Source organism: Eublepharis macularius, chromosome 2 (genome assembly GCF_028583425.1).
Source record: "Eublepharis macularius isolate TG4126 chromosome 2, MPM_Emac_v1.0, whole genome shotgun sequence".
Lineage (NCBI taxonomy): Eukaryota > Metazoa > Chordata > Lepidosauria > Squamata > Eublepharidae > Eublepharis > Eublepharis macularius.
Genome location: NC_072791.1, coordinates 117,298,908 through 117,324,520, shown reverse-complemented (window position 1 = coordinate 117,324,520; position 25,613 = coordinate 117,298,908). Strand labels below are relative to the sequence as shown.

Sequence of the window (25,613 nt, the reverse complement as noted above, 5' to 3'; positions counted from 1 at the left end):
TGTGCCGTGCTCTCCGCCAGCTGCTTCTCCTCCTCGGCATCCTTGGGAGCTCCCCTTTTATAGTTGGCTGTTTCCCCACCCCTGTGCTCATTCCCCAATCCCCATGCACCATTCCACCACCATCAGTCCTGCCCCAGGGTCTCCCTGTCCCTGTTGGTTCCTGCACTCATCACTCCCGCCTCCCTCCTCTCCTGTGCCCCCTGGTACCTGTCCTCCCCTCCCCCTCTCCCAGCCAATCCCTGGCTGGCGTTGGCCAGCCTGCAGTGGCCGCTCACACGGGCGAGCCCTCCCAGGAGCCGTCCAGCCACCCAGCAGTCGGGATGGCTTGCTCCTGGGCCCGCCCCCCTGATCCTGCCCCGGGGCCTGTCCCTGCCCTGCCGCTGGCCTCGCCTGCCCGCGAGCCACCGCCCTGCTCAGCCGCGCCGCTGGCGCCTCGCCCTTCGCGCCACCCTCCGGCCGCGGCCCCGGCGGCTGCTGAGCGCCGGGCGGCTGCTCCGGCCTCGCCGCCTCCGGCCGTGGCGGAGACAGAGCCGGCAAGCTCTCCTGCACCCCCGGCCTCCTCCCGATGAGCCCTGCCGTTGCGGCACGGCGGGCCGAGGTCCCCAGCTGCGCTGCCTCCACCTGGGTGCCGTTCACCCCCCCGGTAAGCGTCGGGGCGCCGAGGGGGTTGCGGGCTGGTTCGGAGCGCCGGGCCCGGTGGGGGAGGGGTCAGCCGGGCCCAGTCCGGCGCAGGCGAGGCCTGCTCCAGACAGTCACTACAATCAAATTCACTGGGTGACTCCAAACTCTAATACGAATCTATTTATTATAATAGGAACAGAAGTACTTCTCTAGTAGCTGTTTCATGATTTCACAGACCTCCATCACATTCCTCTGTTAATCATATCTTAAAACTTCTGCTAGGAAATGTCCAATACAGCAGTTTGAGTAATAATCCTGCTAAAGACAGAGAGATTTTTTGATGCAAAAAATATTTATGAAAAACAAACAAATGTACTTACTAAAGAAGTGTTGTGTATGTAAAAACCCATTCTAAAAAGAAAATATGCACACATGCAATTAATATATGAAATCCAAAAAATTATTTTATTTACTTCATTTATACCCAGTTTTTCTTTCCAATGTGGACCCAAATCAGCGTACATCACCATTCTTTCTTCAATTTAACCCTCATAGCAATCCTGTGAAGTAGGTTAGGTTGAGCATGCATGGCTGGAAAAAGCAAATCTTCCATGGCAAAGTGGGGATTCAAACCTAGGTCTCACAGATCCTAGTCCAACATTCTAACCACTATACTATGCTGGCTCTCTAAGATAACACACATTTGAGGACCATCCAAGGTCAGGCTGAAAAATCAAGACATACTAACTCTCAATTTAAGACCAAACTAGACATGACAATGGCAACCATGTTTGTTCACATATATTTCTGCCTTGGTCAGGGAGAAGGACGATTTAATTATGATATCAAAAGGAAGAGGGATTATTATCCCATGTCATAAACAAAGCTGCCTTACAATGAATCGGACCATTAATCATTCATCTTCATTTATACACCCCTTTTGACATTAAAATTAGACCAATATCACCTCTTGCTTTACAGCTGAATGGGGCAGCTACATAAATTAACAAATGCAGTTTTCTTCATCTAGTTTAATTCAGTCCACAGATCGCTGCAAGTATTTTGGGAAAAAAGCAGCTACTTGTTCTACACTTATATTCTCCTGGAGTTGTACTGCTAAAATGCACATTTTTTAAAAAATATGTATTTATTAAAATAAACAGGTTACAGATATATACAAAAAAGACAAAATATTTATAAGATACATTGTCAGTCTAATCCCCATCTATCCTGCCTCCATGGACATATAAAACCCTTCACAATCAACTGATATTATCAATACTATTTCCAATGATACAATTGCCAGTTCCATTTTTTGTATCGCTTTTGACCATAAAACATCTACTCTATAAGTATCTCTATTTTTCTGATAGTTAATTTCACTAATGTATAGATCTCCTTTATTTTGAACAACCAATCTTGTAGTTTAGGAGTATTTTTTTGTTTCTATTGCCTGGCAAAAAACAGCCTGGCAGCTGCAATCATATGTAAGGCAATCATTTGCTGATCTTTAGGTATATCAGGAAGATAAATTCAGCAACAGTGTCTCTGGTTTATGGTGGATTTGTTTTTCTAATCCAATTGATATAATTTTTCACCACATGCTTCCAATAACTAAAAGCACATATACATGTCCACCATATTTGAAAAAAAAATCTGCCTTATTTTCTTTACTGAACCAGCACAGGCCACTTACCTTATGACCTGTTTTAGTTCTCCTTTCCCTCCATAGCCTATTATCAATTCTCCCTTTCCATAAAGCTTATCCAATTCCTTAATTTGGTTCCTTTCTTCACCTTCTGATGGCCAATGGAAGACTTTGTTTTTCCTGATTGGCTAAGTGGACCTCTGAATATCCACTATGTGATTCCTAATTAGCTGGGATCATGTAGTAAAGAAGGCCTTTAAAGTTAAAAACAGGACTGAAATAGCTGCAGATCAATGGAGCAATGGTATAAACAGATGTAAAAAAGAGAGGGAAAAATAACCACAGTGGATGATACGTTTCTTTCTCCACAAACTTTCAGAAATATAAATCATCACAATGAAAGATGAGCAGCGTGATAATTAGAAACAGCAGTAATTGCAAATGCTTAGTGCTTCTAGTATTGTCAAACAAAAGGAAATTATTCTTAATTTCCAAAGGGGTTCAAGAGGTAAGGATGAATCCCCCATTACCAGAACAGAACTAAAAACAAAAGCTTTCTAGTTTATATGAAAATAAAGCATGAGCATAGCCATTGTGGAGACCTATTAAATTTCTAATTGCATAGTTCAAATCTTATGTAACAAGAAAGAAATAAGCAGACAAATTAGCAACAGCTATAATGGAAATGTACAATAAATATTCACAAATATGAAATGATCAAATAGCAAATTAAGAAGTAAAAGTAGTGTAGTGAAGAATCTGTTGACAGTAAGTTATAGGATGCAAATATTCATTTGGATCCATGAAAAGCATGACAATAGTCTGTTTCAAGAATGGAATAGATATTAGTGGAAGGTGTATGACTGAAGGGAAGTATAATATTCCTTTCTTTTAAAAATAAAACCTAACAAAACAGGAAGATGGGTGTTTTCAAGACAAGTCTGGCTGAATAAGGTAATAGACTTACATGTAAAAGAACAGAAAACCTGACAAGGTTTTTCCTAACAGTAAAATGTATATTTATGAATGCATACTTGTCAAAATGAAAACTCACAAAGATGTAAACATGAAGATACCAACATTCCAAGGGCTTTGTGAGAAATGCCTTTTTATGCCTAGGCTGACAGCATGCATGTAAGCCCCGTCAAGATGGAAAAGAGTCCAGTAGCTCCTTTAAGACTAACCAATTTTGAAGCTGAAGGGAAAGGGGCATTGCTGTTTAAAACGAACCAAATGAACCAGTAGACCAGTTAGTGGAAGTTCAGGAAATGAGCTTCCGTGAACCACTGGTTCGCAAACCACAAACCAGGCTGGTTCATGGGTTTTTTTGGTTCGTATTTTGATTTGTGTCCATCTCTACTACAGACTAACATGGCTACGCCAGTTTGATGTAGTGGTTAAGAGCGCGGGACTCTAATCTGGAGAGCTCTGTTTGATTCCCCACTCCTCCACTTGAAGCTGGGTGACCTTGGGCTAGTCACAGTTGTCTGGAACACTCTCAGCCCCACCCACCTCAGAGGGTGTTTTATTGTGGGGATAATAATGGCATATTTTGTAAACCGCTCTGAGTGGGCATTAAGTTGTCCTGAAGGGCAGTATATAAATTGAATGTTGTTGTTGTCAGAGCTTGTCACTGCCACCGCTGGGCAGGGCGCCGGCTGGGCCGGCCCTGATGTCAGAGGGGCACCAGGGATGCTGCAGGACCCTGCTCTGTGGAAGGAGGGGCAGTATACATCACCCTGACTCCCTCTCAATCCACTCGCTGGCCTGCTCAACCTGGCCTGCTTACCCCCTGCGTCCTCCATCATCTCCTCCTCCCAGAACTCTCCTCCAAGCCGCCAATCTCACACTGCTCTGCTCTCACTCCACACCATCACTCCTTACTCACACCCACCACCCCAGAGCACTTCCCAGCCAGCTTTTATAGGGCCTTCTCTCAGCACCCCGCCCTCCTTGCAGGTCCTCCCTGCCAGGCCACACCCCTTCTGGGCCTCCCAGCATTGGCCTGGGCTGTCTCAAGCTGCTGCAGCTGGGGGAGCTGGCTGGGCTGCCTGGATCAGCAGCAGCTGCGGTATGTTGGCTGGCTGCCAGGCCTCTCTGGCCGAGCTGATTACTGAAAGTAGGCCCAACTGTGGCCCCTTGGCTGGCTGCCCAGCTCTGCCCACAGAATGCCTTCAGCAGCTCCACTTGGAGGGGCTTGGTTGTGAGCATCTTCTGAGCCAGGCTGCTGTCTTCAAGCTGAGGTGGAGGCTGGGGTGTGGCTCTGAGCTGCTGTGGCTGCTTCTCCCTGCCAGGTAAGAGTTCTGTTTGGGCTGCTGCTGGGTCCCTCTTCCCCTTGCCCTGGCCCTCCTCCTCTGGCCTGCTTAGCCCCCTCCCCCCCTGGAGGGTGGGATTAGCTGGTCTCTCCCTGCTCCCTCCAGCCCTCTGAGGCTTTGGCCTTTCACCCCTTCCCCCTGGAGTAGGCAGGCTCTGGAGCTGGTTGCTGGCTGGGGTGACAGGGCCACTGCCTCTCGGTTGCCTCCCACTGTTCCCTCCTGGCAAGTCTGGGGGCTGGGATGCAGACCCCAGACAGTTATCTACATCAAGATTGAGCAACTCTAAAAATTGTTTTGACAAGAATGATCATCACCAAAACCAACCCAATGCACAACACGTCTCAGCTAAATCACTGCTCTCCTTTTAGCATGCACAAATCCATACTACCAATCCAGCTAGTATATAAAAATGGTTGCTTCTGCTTTCTTAAAAGCCCTGTTCAAACTTTACACTGATGTTCCATTTACATGGAGTAGGACAACCCTCAGTTGTGTGTTTAGGAAGCACTGCACAAATCACGCTTCCATTCCAAATGGATAGTGGACTCCTTCACTTGAACAGAATGCCACTGTAACAACCACAAAGGGCTTATTTAAATCAGTCCTAAGTTATAGGGTTTTATTATTCGAATATATCAACTAAAATACCAATTAAAATCTATAGTCACTGTACCTAACAGAAATGGTGAAAGGCAAAGTGTCACACGTATAAAACTGTGTACAAACACCACCACTTATTCTTTACCATTTTTATCTGTTTATTTATTTAGATAATTTTGATCTACTTTTCTCCTAATGGGACTCCAAAGTTATTGATAACATCATTAATCCTTCCTCCATTTTATACATTTCTAGAGCACCCTGTGTTCAACAGTGATATACATGGTTCCCCACTCCCCCATTTTTATCTTAACAGCTGCCCTGTAAAGTACATTCAGCTAAGAGAGATGGACTGGCTGGCCCCCTGTCCTAGTTCAACATTTTAACTACTACTCCATCAGTTATTAGGGTCAATTTAGGGTTTTGGCTATCACTTACAAAGCCCTAACCCTAACCCTAACCCTCATATCTCTAGAAATGCCTCTCCCCCTATACTCCACCACTACAGTTCGCTCATCTGAACAGGGCCTTCTGTAGGTGCCACCTTTTAATGGGCAAAATCAAGAACTACGCGTACACGCACTGTCTCTGTTGTGACCCCCACCTTATGAAATGGCTTGCCTGATGAGGGTACGAAGGTTCCCACTCTCCAAGCTTTCTGCAAACATGTGCAAAACAGAAATATTCAGGAGGGCTTTTTAAAAAATGGTTTTTTACTGTTAGGAGGGCTGTACTGTAAGGAAATGCTTTAAAAGATGCATTGGTAAAGAGACAGGAAATATAGACTATACTACTGTATAATGTCTGTTGCTATAAGTATGTTCCTGCTGGGTGGTTTCTGCAGTCTAATATGTCATGTTTAATTACTTAGGCTTTGTTTCAACATTTGTATCAGCTCTCTATTGGCTTTCTGCTTGTTTTCAAATTTCTGCAAATTTTCCATTTGCCTACTCTATTGCATATATTGAATGTTCCAACTGTTGATTGTATTGACTTATACTGTGTAATCCATCTTGAGAATCAGTGAGAAATGCAGATTAGAAATGACATAAATAAAAATAAACTAATGTGTGATCATTCATCAGTAAAGGCTACCTTAACATGTTAGTGGGAAAAGGTTTTCACAGCATTCTGACTAGGGGTGTGCAGGAGGGGGTTGATTCGGGTTTCCCGCTTCGGGTTTATCTGAAGCGGGAAAAAATTTCAGAAATACCTTAATTCCGAAGACAGCAAGCCGCTTCGGAATTAAGGTACTTTACTGGCTTCGGTATGCTCTGTAACTATTCGGAGCATACTGAAGTGAAGGGGGAAACTCCCTCCCCCTACCTCCCACCCCTAGGGCAACCCTTCAACCCCCCACCCCCCTGGAGAACCCCTCCACCCCCCATCCACTTGCCTTACCTGGCGGGAGGGTCAGCTGTGTTGCGGGCGGCTGCCGTAGTGGCAGTGGTGGCACGAGGCTGTGATGGCCTGGAGGCGATGGCAGCGGCATGAGGCTGCTGCCTCGTGCCGCCGCTGCCACCGCCTGAGCCTCCGGGGTGTTGGGGAAGGCTGGAGCTGCCTCCTCCGGCCCTTCCTGCCCCTCAAATGGCCGCTGTGGCGCTCCGGCACTCCCCAATGCCCTGCAGGCTCAGGTGGCAGTGGCTGCCGCCAACAAGGTAGATGGGTGTGGGTGGGATGATGTTTAAAGGCCCCCGCCACTGCCCTTTAAACTCAGCCCCGAAGCTTTCCGAAAGCTTCGGAAAACTTTGATTCGGGATTTCTGAATCGATATCCAGAATCATTCCGGATTCTGCACTGCACTTCGAGTATTTTTACCCAAAGCGAAGTGCATAGCCCTAATTCTGACTACATATTTTTGTCTGATTTGAAGGGGAAAATGCAAGGAACAACAGGCCTGGGAGCTCCCACTATTGCAGATTTAGCTACCAGTGCTAGAGAAAGAAGAGAGGAACCACAGGCTTGTTCTCGGTACATCAAACACAGAGAGCCCAAGCTCAAGGAAGTACAACAAGGGTGTAAAAATATATACACCTTACGTTTGTATCAAATTCAAAGTTTTTTTCTTTTATATACAAATCCTTAATAGGAGTAATTCAATATATCAAATACTTCTATACATAAGTCCCCAACAAACAGTACATGTGAAGCTACTTATATACAAAACATATTGCATTCATACATTGAGAATGCCAAAAACCAGAGCCAATACATTCATAGCTCTCTATCAGTTCATAAATGCCGTTAGTCTCCCAAGGTATGGGGGAGAACTCCGGCGTTAATTCCAAACAGCATGCTGGCCCTGATTCGGATATCCAGAATCATTCCAGATCAGCTGCACTTCGAGTATTTTTACCCAAAGCGAATACCAAAGCGCACAGCCCTAATTCTGACTACATATTTTTGTCTGATCTGAAGGGGAAAATGCAAGGAACAACAGGCCTGGGGGCTCCCACTATTGCAGATTTAGCTACCAGTGCTAGAGAAAGAAGAGAGGAACCACAGGCTTGTTCTCGGTACACCAAAAAAAAAGATCAGGCACTTAATTGCATTAAGTTCAAAAGACATGTAAAACTATAAGCAACTAGCTAATTCTTCCCACTTTGTATCCCATATCAACCATCACTGCCCTCTGAATCACTTATATTCCAAAGCTGATCCCTCCCTGTCTTCTGCAGCAAAAGAGGAACTCTGATTCTCCTATGAAACTGGACTTTTCTAAGCCAATGGCTATGAGAAAGGAACTGGCTGACATACATTCTCAGCTTAAATAACGAATAGCTCAAAAAGCTCTTAAAATAAGTAACCTCCTAAATTTGAGTATTTTTAACCGGAAAGTTTATTCAGCTTCAAACAAAACTAAACAGAAACTGTTTCTAAGCCATCAAGTTTATTGAATTAAACCAGTCTAACAGGTTGAGAGCAACATCCAGCCTGCTTGTTGACTTTTCTTTGTCAGACTATAATATACACGGTGGCATTCTTTTACATGTCTATTGATTATAGGGCTATAGAACTGAAAGGTAAATACTATTTTGTTTTGTAATCAATTTGCATGGAGGCTATAATTCCCAGCCATTTACTCAAGGTACATAGATTTTGCTTGTCCTTAGAAGTTCTATAATAATCCAACATGCATACCTGTTGAAGCATTTCCTCTGTAGCATTAAGCTTCAACTGGTGTCCTTCGAGACAAACTTCAAGGTCTCGGATTTTTTCTCCCTGGGCTTCCACCTGGTCTGTGAGAACACTCACCTGTAATTGGGGAAAATTAATAATCAAAAAGAGAACATTTTAAAAGAACAAACAAGTAAGAAATCCATCCTAAATCATTTTTGCACCCATCTTTCATCCAAAGACCTCAGAGTGGTGGATACGGGGCAACCCTTTATCATCTTTATAACAAGGTAAGTTAGCTGAGGGATAACAGATGGACCAAGGTATATAATGATTTGAACCCTGGTCTCCCCAGGTCAAGAACAACACACACTCCTACACCACAGTGGTTCTCTCAATGAACATACCTCATGTATTATTTACATTCACTAGGTCATCAGAAGCCGTTAAATGCTTGATTGTTTTCAAAACGTCACTTTGATTCTTACCTTAAAATATCCACTATATTATACTTTGAAGAGATTGTCTGCATTTCTTGGGCCAATTAAAAAAAATGGAAACAGAGGCTAGAAAAACTGTATGAAAAGGAGCACTGACAGCGAGGTACTATTTACAGTAACTAGCCTCTAAAAGGAAAAAAGAAGCTCTTGTAGATAATTGTTAATATCTTAAATAGGCTCCGAGCATGTACAACCCTTTCAGCTTTTGTCAATATTTCTTTCTTTAAACAGAGAGAAAACCAATGAAAGAGCTGTTCAGGAAGCCAACCAATCACCTCACTTCTTACAAGAACAGGAGAACAATTTACCTATTAATAAAGCTTTTGTAACTATTAAAAAACCTAATATGCAAAGAACATGTTTTAACATTGGCAACGCTCTGCTTTTCATAGGCTCCAAGCATTACAAGCTAAAACATGAATGAAAAGTTCAGGTGATGAATTGCTGTGAAAAAAAGAATTACTAAGAGCTCTTAGGGAGCTGTAAGAATGGTGTCATTCACTGCCAGAGAAAACAGCATGAACTATGTCATATAAAAGAATAAATAGCAAGTGAAACTTATTTGAAACCAGCTAAGATATAAAGCGAAACACTGACCTTTGCAAACCTTCTGTAAAATTGTACCGTCAAACAGTTCTGTAAGGTAGTGAACTACTAACTCCAGAGATTTGTCTGATTAAGTTACGTTTATTAAAAATATATGTTTAGAGCTTCAAAGATCAGCCCAGCATGCCTGTCTCCTCCTTTCCTTTTCTGAGAATTTCTTATTAATAAAAATCAGGAAAGAAGTATTGCAGAGGCATGAGTCATGAAAGACACACCTTTCGTACTTTGGCAAAAGTACATAATTGTACATATAATTGTACATATAATCTAGATTTAGGGAGAAAGCTGCTCCAAAGCAAGTCCAGTCATATGTTTTTAGACGCAGGCGTTTACATGACTGCTTACCTATGGAGAGTAAAAATCACCACTAGTGATTTACAAAGATGTTGTAAGCTGGAATAAAGAGGGCTTCCTCACCCACATCAGGATATCCATGCCACACACAAGCGTTTGTAAACAGCAAAATAATGTATGGCTTTACAAAGCATATCTCAACATCTTTAAAAATTCTACCAGAAGCAAAACCAAAGAGAAATATAATTACAGATTGCCACAGAACTTTCTATAGACCATTTCTGCTGAATTTAAAAACAACTGCTGACCAGAATATTAATATTTGTAAAATAGACTGAAATTGTGCTGGTCCAAATAAGAATCCAAACACAAAAGCCACATAATAATTACGTTAAGGTAAATTAAAACATTCACAGTATGCACATCTTTGAATTTTCCAGAGCTCCTCTTCAGCCTGAACATTTTTTTAAAAAGTGTGTGTGTGGTAGTGGAGTGGGATGTTTTGAGCCACACTTAAGGCCTCTTATCAGTAGACAAGCCATCAAAGCAAGGGATTTTTCATTTGGGGAAAGATGATCAGAGATAAGACTGTGATTATGGGACTTCTTGCCGTCTACCTCTAGGTAATATTACCCAATTTGGCTTCCTCTTTCCTAGTGAATCATGTAAATGAATTTTTAATCATGTTAATATAATTACTACCATGTTTTCCTTCTGCTCTCAACCACTGTGGTAGAGAAACATTTGATCAATTGCTGATCAATTGTTTTTAAGATTTTCAAGTGGAGAGACTACCATAACAGCTCCATCTAGTCTAATCTAGTTGGCAGGATGAGAAGTGTTAGGATTAGGGCCTGAAACATCTTTTTCTCAGTATCTGTCTTTTTCAGCCCCCCAAAAACCCATCTAGCTCTTCCATGTAGTTAGTTCAAAATGTAGATTCTGCTTTCCAAGGATGGTTTAGCAATTCTAACACCATGTCTGTGTGTTTCCCCACTCTTTTTCATAAGCAATACATTTTAGAATTAGATAGTAGTAGCATACCACAGATAGTGGTAGTGGGGGATCCCCTGCTCTTACCTTCCACCCCCCACCATCACTCACCTGGTGAGAGGCAAGGAAATAGGACTTCCAGATGTGCTCCCGGGGAGACGCAACATCACTTCCCAGGAGTGACATCATCACGCCGCCCTGAGAACGCTCCTGCATTTCGCATTGGGCCTAATTGGGCCTGTTTGAGGCCCAAATCAGCCCGCTGCGAAGCGTGTGTGCTGTTGCGCAATGACATTGCCCAGAAGTGACGAGGAACACAGAGAAGGCAAGTACCAAGTACCTGCTCTCCCTCTGGGAGGGTAAGGGAACTTGGTAACCCTATTATGGATATGTATAAAAATAATTAAATGATTGTATTATTAAAAATAAATTGGTGCTTGCACAATCCTATTCATTTATCCATAACGTTATGTCAAATCACGTGAAGCACAGTAAGAAATACATCAAATGAGTAGAAATAAAAAAATTTGATGAGATTTTGAGGTAGAACCATTAATTAGCAACACATTTTGCAGTACATAGGGCATCATTCTGGTGATATGAACTTTTCTATCTGTCAAAATATAAACAGCTTTGAGAACTCTGTGTGGTAAATCAAACTTGAAAAATCTGTATTGCATTTAATTGGGTGCACGAGGGAACTGAAGAGAGAGAGCAACCTGTAAACTTTATAGCCTCTTGAGGTTCACTGACACATGGACTTTTCTGTAGGAAGCCCAGATGTTCCATCTAGACTATGCATCTCCCAGGTGATTTGCACCTTTTACATGCAGACAAATTCTACCTGCAACATGCTGCCAGTAGGTGGAAGTGAAATATTTTGGTCCTGACCTCTCACAGAAATGATAGCTTTATTCAGTTAGTTGAGAAAGCTCCTGGAAGGCTTACCATGTATGTTTGCTTCAATATTGGTAAACTGCCTTAATAAATAAGTTACTTTAGTTCAGCAGTATGTAATCTGTTTTGTGAATGTGTGCATGTGCCTTCTTTTTAGTGCCATCAAGTTGCAGCCAACTTATGGCGACCCCATAGGATTTTCAAACAAGAGACAGTCAGAGGTGATTTGCCATTGTCTGACTCTTTGCAGCACCCTGGGCCTTCCTTGGTGGTCATTGGTCTCCTATACAACTACTGACCAGGGCCAATCCTGCTTAGCTTCCAAGATCTGACAACACTGGGCTAGTCTGGGCCACCGGGGTCAATGCATATAATCTGTATTCTGGGATAATTACCACTTTCTGTCACCTTGCCCATAAGGTGTAGGAAAATTATATCACAGAAACATTCAGTTTCTTTCATGGGACTTCCATGGGAGCAGCCACGAGACACACTGCTGTTGGTCTCATATAAATAACCTGTAAAAAAGTGTCAAAGTAGAGCTACCAGTAGATGCTCCACAATGCACATTTCCCCCCAACTGCTCCAGCATCTTTCTAACAAGAAACTCAAAAAACATTCACCACATTATTCTTCCTGACCTCCATTAGGCTAGATAAGCCCCAAACTCTTTGACTTAGAACAACAACGAAAAAAACCTGTTGAGCTTTTAGATTGAGTCAAACTTTAGATATCATTGAATAGATAATTAACAGATTTTAGTTAATGCCTGTGCGGCATAGCCCAGGGTGTTGCTTTATTTCAGAACAAAGTTCCAAACAACAGGCTGGATGCAGACTAAATTGGCAATTTCCACTGATTTCTTCTTTCTGCGGACCTCCATTTGTCAGGGTTTCGTATCCCCCAGAGGATGCATTTCATGGGGCTCAGGGGGCTGCGGGCTGGGAGCAGGAAAATTCTGCTCTTATGGAAAATTTTGTCTGAAGACACATGAAGATACCTTTGACTAAATCAGACCATTGGTCCATCAAAGTCAGTAATGTCTACTCAGATTGGGCCCTCAGGCAGAGGTCTTTCACATCTGACTACTCCTTTCCAACTGGAGATGCTGGAGATGGAACCTGAGACCTACTGCATTCAAAGCAGAGGCACTTTCACTGAGCCACAGCCGCAATCTATCAAATCCAACTCTACATTTGTACAAGAATAAAGTACATTGATTTAATCACTCCACATTTCTGTCACATTCAGTAGTTAGACAAGTTTTTAAAAACCCTACAAGTATTACGGATTTGCTTTCTCTTCCATTGTTAATCCAAGACCATAATAAGTATCAAGCATACTGATAAATTCCAGAATGTGTTGATGATGCTGTATAATACATACCTGTAATATGAGAGATTCTTTGTCACCTTCTAATCTTGACAAACGTTCTTGATAGGTTTCATTAGTGACAGAAGTAGGGTGATTCACCTGAGACTAAAGAGAAGCATTAGCTAAGAAATGTAGTTGAAATATGATATTATTAGAACTTTAAAATACAGTATGATCATAGCTGCAGGAATATAACATAACTGCAGGTCAGATCTCTGCTGATCATAGCACAGTATCTACTTCGTAACAGAATTCTCTAAAAAAGAAAATCCAGATTCAGCCATAACCTGGTGGAGTGATAAGATGTCAATAACTTCTGCCCAACATAGAAAATATTCAAAGTATTATGTGGCAGACAATTTTATGGTCTAGAAGGTCTATCTTGCAATCCAGATAAAGAAACTCCAGCTTTAAATTCACCAATGTAAACAACTCAGCAGCCCTTCTTCTCTGATCCATTCTTTCTCCCATCTAGGGGAGACAGATCCCTCAGAGGCCAGGGTGGGAGGTGGGGGAAGTGAATACTTACTTCCACTCTCACCTATTGCACCAGAAAGTGATGTCATTTTCCAGCACGATGTGAAAATTACAGATTGTGCTGGGGAACAATTCACTAAATTTGATGTAGTGGTAAAGAGAGGCAGAACTCTAATCTGGAGACACTGGTTTGATTCCTCACTCCTCCATTTGAAGCCAGCTGGGTGACCTTGGGTCAGTCACAGCTCTCTCAGCCCCACCCACCTCACAGACTGATTGTCATGAGGATAATAATAACACACATGGTAAACCGCTTTGAGTATGGCATTAAGTTGTCCAGAAAGGCGGTATATAAATTGAATGTTGATGTTGATGTTGTTATTGTTATTAAAAACTGCTCCCAAACTTAGTGGTTGTGAGCTTCCGACAAGGTACCCTACCCCCCTCTCCACTTGCCAGGGAAGCAGCAGTGGGAGCAGGGGATCCCCAACCCCAGCAGGGTGATGGCAGCCATACCCCATTTGGTTGCTGCCCTCTCTCACCTATTATGATGAAGACACCAGATGTGCAACACAGCTAGCAAGGAATGGACAGAAAACATGAGATAAAAGAGAAGGGAAAAACTAGGGTTGCCTTATTTTTCATTGTACAGAGGGATTAAAAGCTATGTGCGTGACATGTAAAATGCTGTATAGCTATCAGCAATATATCCTATCTACTGAGAGTAATTAGCTGGCATACTATGTACTTATTTTAAACAAGAATTATTCATTTTTCTACTAAAACAGTACTCAAGGTGGCTTAAAAGAACTAAAAAACATAGTAAAATATTTATAATACAAAAAGGAATAAAGCAAAACAAAACAAAAGCCCAGCAGCAGCAAAATAAGTTGTAAAACAGTAACAAACCAGTATTGCCAAAAGATCAATACCATGCCAGGGAATCAATTCACTACAACTATTAACAACTAGCCTTTACGTATCTCCAAAGCAAGCCAGATGAGCCTCACAGAAGAGGGAGCTCCCAAGTGTGAAGGCCACAACTTGGAGAGGCTGTTCTGTGTTCCCACTGGGCTCCTCTGCATATAGAATAGGTCTCCAGCAGCTGACCTCAGGTCATGGGCAGTAAAAGTAAGACAGACAGACAGACAGATACACAGTTAAACCACCACAAAAAAGAAATGGAACACTAAGCTCAAAAGAAGCAATAACCACAGTACAGCTTTATAATTAACTAGCTTGATGCCCGTGCTTTGCTACGGTATTTAACTACTTTAATTCCAGTTATAATACTTATGGGTATGTAACATTTTTCAGTTTGTGGGGGTTTTTTTGGAGTTGATTTTGTGGTATAATAGCATAGTACCCGAGCTTCACAAAGGTGTTTGAATAAAGTGAAGCGTGTTGATGCCGAAAACTGATGAAGTGAATTTCAAATTGTAACATTTGTCGAAGAGATTTTAAAAGGATGATATGATGGACCAGGAAGCTTGTCCCGTACCTCTCAGTCAACAACTTAACTACAGTGATCCAGGCAACGGTCATCTCTAGGCTGGACTACTGTAACTTTGAGGAATATGGATTTGAAGAAAGAGATTTTATATACCGTTTCTGTGCCTTTCAGTATTATATGCACAAGGAGGCCTGCCTGACCTCAACCAGAGCCAATTCTTGATCCTGGCTCCAGCCTGGTGGAACTCTCTGTCCACCAAGACCAGGGCCCGGCAGGATGTGTTATCATTTCGCCGGACAGAGATGTTCCACCAGGCATATGGCTGAGGTTGGGCTTGGCCTCCACTGGCCGAAAAAATGGAGAAGAATAAAATCTGAATCCCTCCCTACTAGGGTTATCCACCACCTTATCTTGTCGAGCTGTGTCTGCTGCTATTGATTTCCTCCATCTGAGTTTATATTTTTACGTCTGAATTTTTTTAACAATCTATTTATGGTATTAATTGTATACATTAATTTTAATATGTTTTTTAAATGTTGTAATCCGCCCTGAGCCCTTTGTGGAGAGGGTGGAATAGAAATCCAAAGAAAATAAATATATAAACAGTCCAGCTTCTTTGACGTCGCTGGAGTAGAGACTGGCCTGGAGTACATCTTGGTTATGTCAAGCATGCCTTGCATTATCAGAAATGCCACCGGTCTGGCCAATTCTTTTTTTTTTTAATTTTATTGGATTAGAAATCACTATAATATTCATTACAATCAATTTCCTTTAAATATTCCAGTTCTAACCCCCTCCCTTCCCCCCCCTTTTGTTGACTTCCAACAGTTTTCCAACCCCTTATCCATTTTCCCCCCTACTCATTTCAAACTTATTTTATTCTATTAAGCATATACTTTCACTCTCTTCTAAGCTTATCTATTATAACACAGTGCTATCTCTATTCCCTTTCCCACTTAACTTATCAACTAAGTATTACATTCCTGGCTTATATTCTTTAATAATAACAATCATTTGTCTAATTTTGTACTCTATAATCTATCTTATTCATTCTAGTCTCGTCAATATGGGACAAACAATTTATCCCTTATTCTACATAACTTTAAGTACTTCTATAAACATTGTATACATTCAATATAAGTCAATCAATTTAACTTGTACTCTATATGTTACTCTTTACTTCCTTATATCTTATATTCATTCTATTTTGATTATATAATTTCTCCATTATACAATTGTCTGCCGGAAATAATCAATCAATTTGACCCATACTCTACATATTTCTAAGTACTTCTGTAAACTCAATATACATTTGGCATAAGTCAATCAATTTAACTCATATTCTGTATGTTACTATATATTTCTTTCCGCCTTTCTTATATTCCTTCTGTTTTAATTATATAATTTCTCCATTATACAATTATCTGCCAGAAATAAATTTAGTTAGTTTCGATCCTTATAATTCTTATAATAACACCTCTATTACTTAATACTATATATAGTAATCAAATAAAATAATTGCTTAGAATTTCTCATTTAACTTTCCTCCCCCCGGTAAAGTCACTTCCCTCTTCTTTTGTTGTATTTCAGTAATTTTCAAACTGCCACAGTTCTCCTCCCACTTCCCATTTTTTCACCAAATATTGCTTCAACTTTTCCCAATCCATGTTAAACTGTCCTGGCTCAAGGTCTCTCAGTTTCCTTGTCATTTTGTCCATTTCCGCCATATACAGCAATTTGTAAATCCAGTCCTCGATAGTTGGCACTTCTTGTACTTTCCACTTTTGCGCATACAAAAGTCTAGCCGCTGCTGTCATATAAAATAACAATGTCCTGTATTGTGCTGGAATATCCTCCATTCCCAAGTTCAGTAGCAGGAGTTCTGGGTTCTTATTAACTTGAAATTGTAAAATATCACTTATCACTCTTATTATTTCCCCCCAGTACTGCCTAGCTACCTCACAAGTCCACCACATGTGGTACAAAGATCCTTCATGCTTTTTACATTTCCAACATTTATTAGACATGTTCAAATTCCCTAGCGCAATTTTCTTTGGTGTCAAATACCAACGATAAATCATTTTGTAAATGTTCTCTTTAATATTAGTGCATGTCGTAATCTTCAACGTATTTTTCCACAAGTATTCCCACGCGTCCATTGTTATTTCTTTATTAAAGTTTATAGCCCACTTCACCATTTGCACTTTAACTGTCTCATCTTCTGTGTACCATTTTAACAACACTTTATAAGTCTTAGAGATTTCCTTTTTATCCTCTTGTAGAATTACCTCCTCTAATTCCGAATTCTCCATTCTTACCCCTCCTTTCGCACAGTCCGAGTTATAAAGGTCTCTAATCTGTCTATATTGAAACCAATCATAGCTTGGAGACAACTCATCTTGCGTCTTTATTCTTAGTTTAGAAAATTCTATTCGTGTTATCTCCTTGTACGTTAAGCACTGTTGTTCATTATCGACAGTTCTCGGATCTATTACTTCGTAAGGAACCACCCAGGAGGGAATTCCTTCCTGTAGGTAATCTCTATATTTCTTCCAAGTTGTGAAGAGGCTTCTCCGAATGTAATGGTGTAAAAACATAGAGTCTGCTTTTACTTTATCATACCACAGATATGCATGCCATCCAAATATTTTTTTATATCCCTCTAGGGCCAGTAATTTGCGGTTTTTCAGCGTCATCCAGTCTTTCAACCACACCAAACAAATTGCATCGTAGTAAAGTCTTAAACTGGGCAGTTGCATTCCACCTCTCTCTTTTGCGTCCTGTAATACTTTCATTTTCACTCGAGGCTTCTTGCCTGCCCAAACAAAGTCCGATATTTTCCTCTGCCATTTTTCAAACTGCTTAGAGTCCCGAATAATTGGTATTGTTTGTAACAAAAACATCACTCTTGGCAGCACATTCATCTTGACTACTGCAATTCTTCCCAACCATGACAAATTCAATCTATTCCATTTAATCAAATCTTGCTCTATCTGAGTCCACAGTTTCTCATAATTATTCTTGAATAGATCTATATTCTTCGCAGTCAGTTCAATTCCCAAATATTTCACCTTACTTGTTACTTCACAGTCTGTTATTTCCGTTAATAACTGTTGTTTTTGTTTGGTCATATTTTTACATAATATCTTTGACTTCTTTTTGTTTACATAGAATCCTGCCAGATCTCCAAATTCCTTAATTTTCTCCATTACCTTTGGCATGTTCTCAATTGGATCTTCCACAATTAACATTATGTCATCCGCAAATGCTCTGACCTTATAGGAAAAGTCTTTTATTTTTATTCCACGGATTGCATTATCTTCTTGAATCTGTATCATCAATATTTCCAAGACCAAAATAAATAACAGTGGAGACAACGGGCAACCTTGTCTTGTACCTTTACCTATAATCAGTTTCTTAGTCACCTCGTCATTCACCACAATTGCTGCACTCTGGTCTCTGTAGATTTCTTTCACTGCTCTTATGAATCTTTCCCCCATTTGTAGCTGTTCCATAGTGGCAAACATAACGGTCTGGCCAATTCTGAATGCAGGACCTTGATCTGAAAAGGTTGGAGCAAAGCAGGTCACCTAGAGATCTTGCCATCTGGACTGACTGCTTGGCATACAAACAGCAGTCCTCACTGGGGGACACAGCAGACTCCTCAGTAAGGAATTCTGGTGGAGATGGATCTGATACAAAATTAGATCCAACATTGGAGTCATCAGACTGAGTAATGTGGTTCAATGTTGGTTCTGGGACAGGTCTTCTAAAATTATAGCTGGAATTGATGAGGGTTTAGTTTTACACCTTGGTTCCGAGCAAACTGAAACATAAGCGTCCTTATCATGGAAGAAGTAATGAGGGGGCTGGTACATGCCCAGTGAACCTTCAAACCCATAATCATAGTAATGGTATAGAGAGCCATATGGAGAATAATGGAACCAATGGCATTTATAGTGAGAAGCCAGTTCTAAGGAATTCTCAGATAGAACCGAGGAACCCTTCTATGTCTGCTAAAATCAGATATAGATAAGAAGATACAATTTTTTTATGCTTCTTGATTGAGAAACATTAGCCAACTTCCACATCAGACAAAATAATGCAAGAAGAAAATATCAGCTCTTCCAAAAACATCAGCTACAATATGCTGTAATAAGAACAGACAAATGCAATCCAGACAAGCTCACCTACTAAACAAACAGCTGTTCTGTTCCACCCCATCTCTTTTTAGCTATTGGCTATCTTTGTGGCAAATGTAACCAGAAGATAAAACATCACCATATAGTTCAAAGGCATGTGCGTGTGGATGTTTTCAGAGATAAACACAGTCTTGGCTACACATTTGGACTTTCCCATAGTCATTTAAGTGTTATAAAGAATAGAAAGCTTCTGTAACATCTGGTTTTTCACTTTCATATTTTTAAAGTGTTGGCAGCTGTTTACTGGCTGAATTGAAAGAATGTTCTATTTTTAGTGTAGAAGTTTTCCTCAAGCCACTAAGAAGTATCTACACTTTTTCAGTCCAACATGAAAGCTTTCACAAATGGCCTGAGAGCTGCAGGGGTTGGGATATGGAAACTGGAACATCTGTCCTGGAATCAGAAACTCAGAACTGGGAGTGGAGATGGCTCCTGGGAGAAAGGGGTGCAGGACATAAATAAATTAGCCAATTTTATGTAGAGATGAGTATAGTCCATGCCAAACTCTGAGCACCAAGGAGCATCTATCTACAAAAACCTGTCCAGGCTGCAGGTAGTTAAAGACAACACTATTTGGAACTATAACGTTATCTAGAAATAAGCAATTTGTTGTATACTATTTTCTATAATAGTAGCAATATTACCTTAAATAATAAGCCTCTTATAATATATACTCCAAGGTAACAAAAAAGCCAGGTGAGCAAAAAGCAGAGAGACACACACGTGCTACATCTAACCTGGCCTCAGTGATTCACCCTGTGATTTTCCATTTCTGACTCTTATCCAATGGCGCTACATCCTAAGTTCAAACAGAATGTGTGGGTTAGGTGAGGACAAGATACAATTAAGTAAGGGAATGTTAAAGTGAGCAAGTTGAGAAACTACTGTTAAAATGTATTTAGGGTTAATTTCCAACATGGGATGAGGAGTATAGGATTAAGCCAAAGCTTCATGAATAACAACAACAACAACAACAACAACAACATTCGATTTATATACTGCCCGTCAGGATGACTTAACACCCACTCAGAGTGGTTTACAAAGTCTATTATTATTATCCCCACAACAACAAATACCCTGTGAGGTGGGTGGAGCTAAGAGAGCTCCTAGAAGCTATGACTGACCCAAGGCCACCCAGCTGGCTTCAAGTGGAGGAGTGGGGAATCAAACCCGGTTCTCCAGATTAGAGTCCCGTGTTCTTAACCACTAAACCAAACTGGGTCTGAAAAACTAGGTTTTGAGCTGAGGTTTGGAGAGAAGTGGTACCATATAGGTGTTCAGGGTGTGAACACCCAGGGTGTGAACAGGGGCAGAAGAATCAATAAGGAGAATGGACAGAATTTATGACCTCAGGAGATCTTCAGGTGGTAGAGGGTGAAATAGTTGGAAGAGGAAAGATCAGGGGAAAGGATAAATTAGGATAAATCATAGAGATATTTGGGTGAGAAGAAAATGGACATGATTTTGTTTCCACTACACTTGCTGACTGAACCATTCTATGGAAAGGTAGGACAGAGATATGAGGAATGCTATCTTGTGATATGGATGATCATACTGATGAATGATTTTGGCAGAATAATTCTTGTCACCTAAGAGAAGATTGAGTTGTGATATACAGGAAAGTCCGAGACAAATAGTTACGGTGGGAGATGATTACAGTATGAATAAGTTAAGGGGACGGAGAACAAGGACCAGATTTGCACAAAATAGAATATAATTTAGTAAGAGACTGAACATGGAGAGTAAGGAAAGGAGGAATACCTACAGCAAGCCTCAACTAGTAGCCCTGCATAGCTTTGAGTAAACAGCAGTCTCACTCACTTCTATTAAGAAATTATCAAAAGTGATTTAAATAAACACAAAACAAGACAATAGTGTTCAATGTGGAACATTAATCAGTTGCATTTTTCCCTAGTCTATACACTGTAGCTATCAGGATTGTTTGCTTTGTTTGTTCAAGTGAAGTCATTATATCCCATCTGGAATACTGAATAAAATCTATGTGGTAATAAAAGAAACTGCTTGTGCAGAAAAGTGTAGCGATGTATGTCCAATGTATTCTAGCTTTTTTTTTTTTTTTAAGAAAAGTGAAGTGGCAGACGGCAACGAAGCAGAACCAGAAGAATGTTGTCATTCAATTATTTGTTTAGTAGCTCAGCTTCACTGACCTTTTTGAAAACATCAGACCTAGGAAATCTGAACATGTGCTTGGAGAAACACAACAGCATCTGACCGGATTTTTGGTGCATATAGAATAACAATGGAAATAACTGAGATCTATGTTAATCTAATACCACGTGATTTTTATGGACAACTTGTTTGACCTTTACTGAACCATCACCACTTGGGGTCTTATCATTTTCATCATTTCACTGAAATGAGTTTGTATTTAAGGTATTTCAACACTGCATGTGTGAATCTATGACATTAAAGCTTCAATTACTGGGCTTGTTTTACATCTGCAGAAGTAGGTACCTTGCAGTTTTAAGATGTCCATCTGGGGAGAATAATAGAAAAAGTGGTAAGACAGGGCTGCCTACTAGCTCCCTTTCTGTTTAATCTATATTAAATGATTTAGCATCAAATTTTGATGATTGATGCCATCTACTCAAATAAACTGAGACTAGTGTCTCTGTCTTGCTTAATGTGGATGAGAGAAGTCTCAGAAGCCCTGGGTGGAAGACCTTTCCTTGCCTACAGACAGCCCCCCAACCTTAAACAACTTCTCACTTACAATCATGAATTGGCTAGTAGAGTCACCAGCACAGGTACCAGGCCCTGCAACAGACCCAGATGCCAGCTCTGCCCTTATAACTACCCAGGGAATACAATTACAGGACCCAATGGCATCAACTACACTGTCTCTGGCTCTTACAGCTGCTCATCCTCCAATCTGATATATGCCCTCATGTGCCAACAATGTCCTTCTGCTCTGTACATCGGACAAACCAGCCAACCTCTACGCGAGAGAATAAAAGGACACAAATCTGACATTAGAAATGGCAACGTCCAGAAACCAGTGGGAGAACACTTCAATCTACCAGGACATTCCATCAAAGACTTAAAGGTCACTGTAGTTCAACAGAAACCTTTCAAAAACAAAATCCAACGGGAAGCTGCTGAATTGGAATTCATATGTAAATTTGACTCTGTCAAGCTGGGACTGAATAGGGACTATGAATGGTTAATGTATTGTCGAAGGCTTTCATGGCCGGAGAACGATGGTTGTGGGTTTTCCGGGCTGTATTGCCGTGGTCTTGGCATTGTAGTTCCTGACGTTTCGCCAGCAACTGTGGCTGGCATCTTCAGAGGTGTAGCACCAAAAGACAGAGATCTCTCAGTATGAATGGTTATCTCATGATCACAGGTAACTGATTTCCTTTACAGAAGAGGGGTCAGGGGGAGGCCAGTGGCTTTCGAGGATCGCAGTTCTCTTTGTCAGATGCATCTGGCGGGGGGAGCTGTGATTCTCAAAGGCTCGTGCTGCAGTGGAATTGGTTGGTCTTGGAGGTGCTACTAGACTCTTTTTGATTTTGCTACTACAGACTAACACTTCTAACTTCTCTGAACCTTTACAGAAGCAAACTGATCTCCATATCAGAAGGAGCTGTTTGCATCTACATATCAGAAGGAGCTGTTTGCATCTAACCCGCCCTCCCCTCTCCTCCTCTATATCGGACCAGTTCCTTTTGGTCCTCCATGCATCTGATGAAGAGAACTGTGATTCTCGAAAGCTTATGCTATAATAAAATTGGTTAGTCTTAAAGGTGCTACTGGACTCTTTTTGATTTTGCCACTACAGACTAACACAGCTAACTCCTCTGGATCTTTAATTAAAAAGTGCATTTTAGAAACTGACCATGGAAGTTTGATATTTAGAGCTTGATATGTCTGTTCCCCCTTGTTCTTTGGCCTTAGTCCTCCGAAATCTTTACTCCCTATATGTATTATTTAACTATTCCATGTTATTGCAGAGCTTTTTTATTTACAAGATTGAATATTATGCCTTCTATGGTTTTAGAAGGAAGATTTTTGAATAAGCCTTATACTGACAGAATCTGTCCTTGAGGTCTCAATAGGATTGATACACCCTTTCATGTCCTGTTTAAATGTTGTTTGAATGAGAATATCAGAGACTACTATATTAAGCCACTTATTACTGATCACTCACCCCCTTACACCTCAGAAACACTGTTTTATTTGCTGAGAGATAATGATCCTAATACTACTTTGGTGGTAGCAAAGTTTGTCTCAATCTTTCTATTCCTTGCATCCAACAAATGATGAAAAAAAATTTGCTGCTCAAGGTAATTGATAAGCTTCTAAGGGAATAAAAGGAAAGGAAGGGAGAGAGTAATCTAAGTGGACAGGGGAAGGACTGAGAGCCAAGCTACAAGTGACGCCTCACACGAGTTGGACATGTATCAGTTTCCATCAAGTTTTGATGGGAAGTGTAGGCATCACTTGTAGCTGCCCGGCTGGCAGTGCAAGCTCACCCAGCGTCTGCCTCGCTCTGCTGGGCCAAGAGGAGCTGGGAGCGCTGCCGGGACTATGGCTTCCTGTGCTTCCTCGGCGGCCTCCGAGGTGCGGCAGCAGGATGGGGCCGTGGTTGTAGGGGGTGGTGAGGGGCTCTGCCTGCACTCCAGCAGCCAGGCGCCTGAGCTAGGGAGCCTGCATCTGCCTAGAGCCACCTCGGGTTAGTGGTTCCGTCCCACCACCGCACCTCAGAGGCAGCAGCCAAGGCAGCCTGGGCAGCAGTGGCCCTAGCAGCACTCCCAGCTCCTCTTGACCCAGCAGGGTGAGGCAGACACTGGGTGAGTTCATGCTGCTGGCCAGGCCATGGCCCGACACCACACAGCTGGGGGGGGGGTGAGGCAGATGCTAGGCGAGCTCACACTGTCGGTCAGGCAGCTACAAGTGACGCCTATACTTCCCATCAAAATTTGAGGGAAACTGACACATGTCCAACTCGTGTCAGGTGTCACCTGTAGCTTGGCTTGGCATTCAGCAACATCATAATGGACTGGGTTCAAATTAGGGTTGTAGGTCCAGGTTGAGGAAGTCCTGGAGATTTTGAGGGTAGAGCCCAGAGAGAGTGGGGTTTGGGAAGGGCCTCAGTGGGGTATAATGCCATAGAGTCCACCCTCTAAAGCAACTATTGTCTCCAGGGGAACAGATCTCTGACACCTGGAGATCAGTTGTAATTCTGGGAGATCTCCAGTCACCATCTGGAGGTTGGTAACCCTAGTTCAAATGTAAAGGTACCCCAATCACCATAGAAGCGTCTTCATATGGGTGGGGGGCATAATTTATTTATTTTTTATTTTATTTATATCATATTTGTATTCTGCCCTCCCCGCAAGCGGGCTCATGGCAGATAAAACCTTAAATCTAAAGTAGATTATATACATATTTAAAGTAATAAATATAATTGAAATCTAATATGTAGTAATCTTATATCGCTCACTAGAAAATCAATCATAGGAGACTCAACAATAAAAATAAAACATACACTGTAAGCACAAGTAAGAAAGTACTCTTCAGGCCCAATTCACATTCCATATAAAGAAATACATATAATCAAGCCCTCCACAGCTTGATATTAAGAATTTTCCTTTGAAAAGCCATGCCTCTTTCATGAAAGAAGGGAGACTTGTTTGCTTTGGCTCAAGTTACTTGCCCTTCCATCATGCTGCCTTAGTACACACGTGGGCCTCTTTTAACATTGTCCTTTGAACTCTTTGGGAAAGCTTGTGTTTTGTTTGTCTGAAAGAGAGCTACAAAGCCACGCATGAGACTTTTGGCTCGTCCAAGTAAAGCAGGTAATATGTAATACAAGTTAATTAACTTCTTCTATGATTCAATTTGCATTAATCAGTAAGCAGATGTGGGTGTGGGTGTCTGTCAATTTTATCAAAAAGAGTCCAGTAGCACCTTTAAGACTAACCAATTTTATTGTAGCATAAGCTTTCGAGAATCAAGTTCTCTTCGTCAGATGCATGGTATTTGACCAGTTTCTGTACCATGCATCTGATGAAGAGAACTTGATTCTCGAAAGCTTATGCTACAATAAAATTGGTTAGTCTTAAAGGTGCTACTGGACTGTGTGCTGAAGAAAGAATTCACTGCACAGGTTTCTATCAACGCTTACTTGTCTAATGGGCTTATGAGCATAAGAGTTTTGCTGGGATGAATCCAAAGTATCTGGAGTTCTCTAACTGCTCTCTCTCTCTCTCTCTCTCTCTCTCTCTCTCTCTCTCTCTCTCACACACACACACACACACACACACACACACACACACACACACACACACACACACACACACACTTCCTTAAGAGTCATGGTCAGCAAAAAGAGCCAGAACCCTTAATGAAAGAGAAACTAATCAGAGCTACTGAAATTCCATCACACTTCCATTTCCTCTGAATAAGAGCAGAGTCTGTACAGGCTGCATTAACAGAGTTCTCCTATTTGGCACAGTGTGTCTCATGTGGAAATAATCCCAATTATGTCTA

The 25,613-nt window shown here is 41.4% G+C and overlaps 1 protein-coding gene across 6 annotated transcripts in view; it reads right to left on the bottom strand.

The window, feature by feature from the left end:
* Positions 1-25,613, bottom strand: part of PPFIBP2 (PPFIA binding protein 2) — a 189,926-nt gene that overhangs the window by 60,111 nt on the left and 104,202 nt on the right. For 4 of the 6 annotated variants that reach the window (XM_054972944.1, XM_054972946.1, XM_054972945.1 and 1 more), the window contains 2 exons: positions 12,978-13,070; positions 8,326-8,439 (listed from right to left, as the gene is read on the bottom strand). In XM_054972944.1, the coding sequence (XP_054828919.1) occupies positions 8,326-8,439; positions 12,978-13,070 (207 nt within the window). Of the gene's footprint in view, positions 1-8,325; positions 8,440-8,708; positions 8,737-8,789; positions 8,987-12,977; positions 13,071-25,613 lie in introns of those variants that run through there. The other 2 variants (XM_054972950.1, XM_054972951.1) reach the window with 2 other exon arrangements.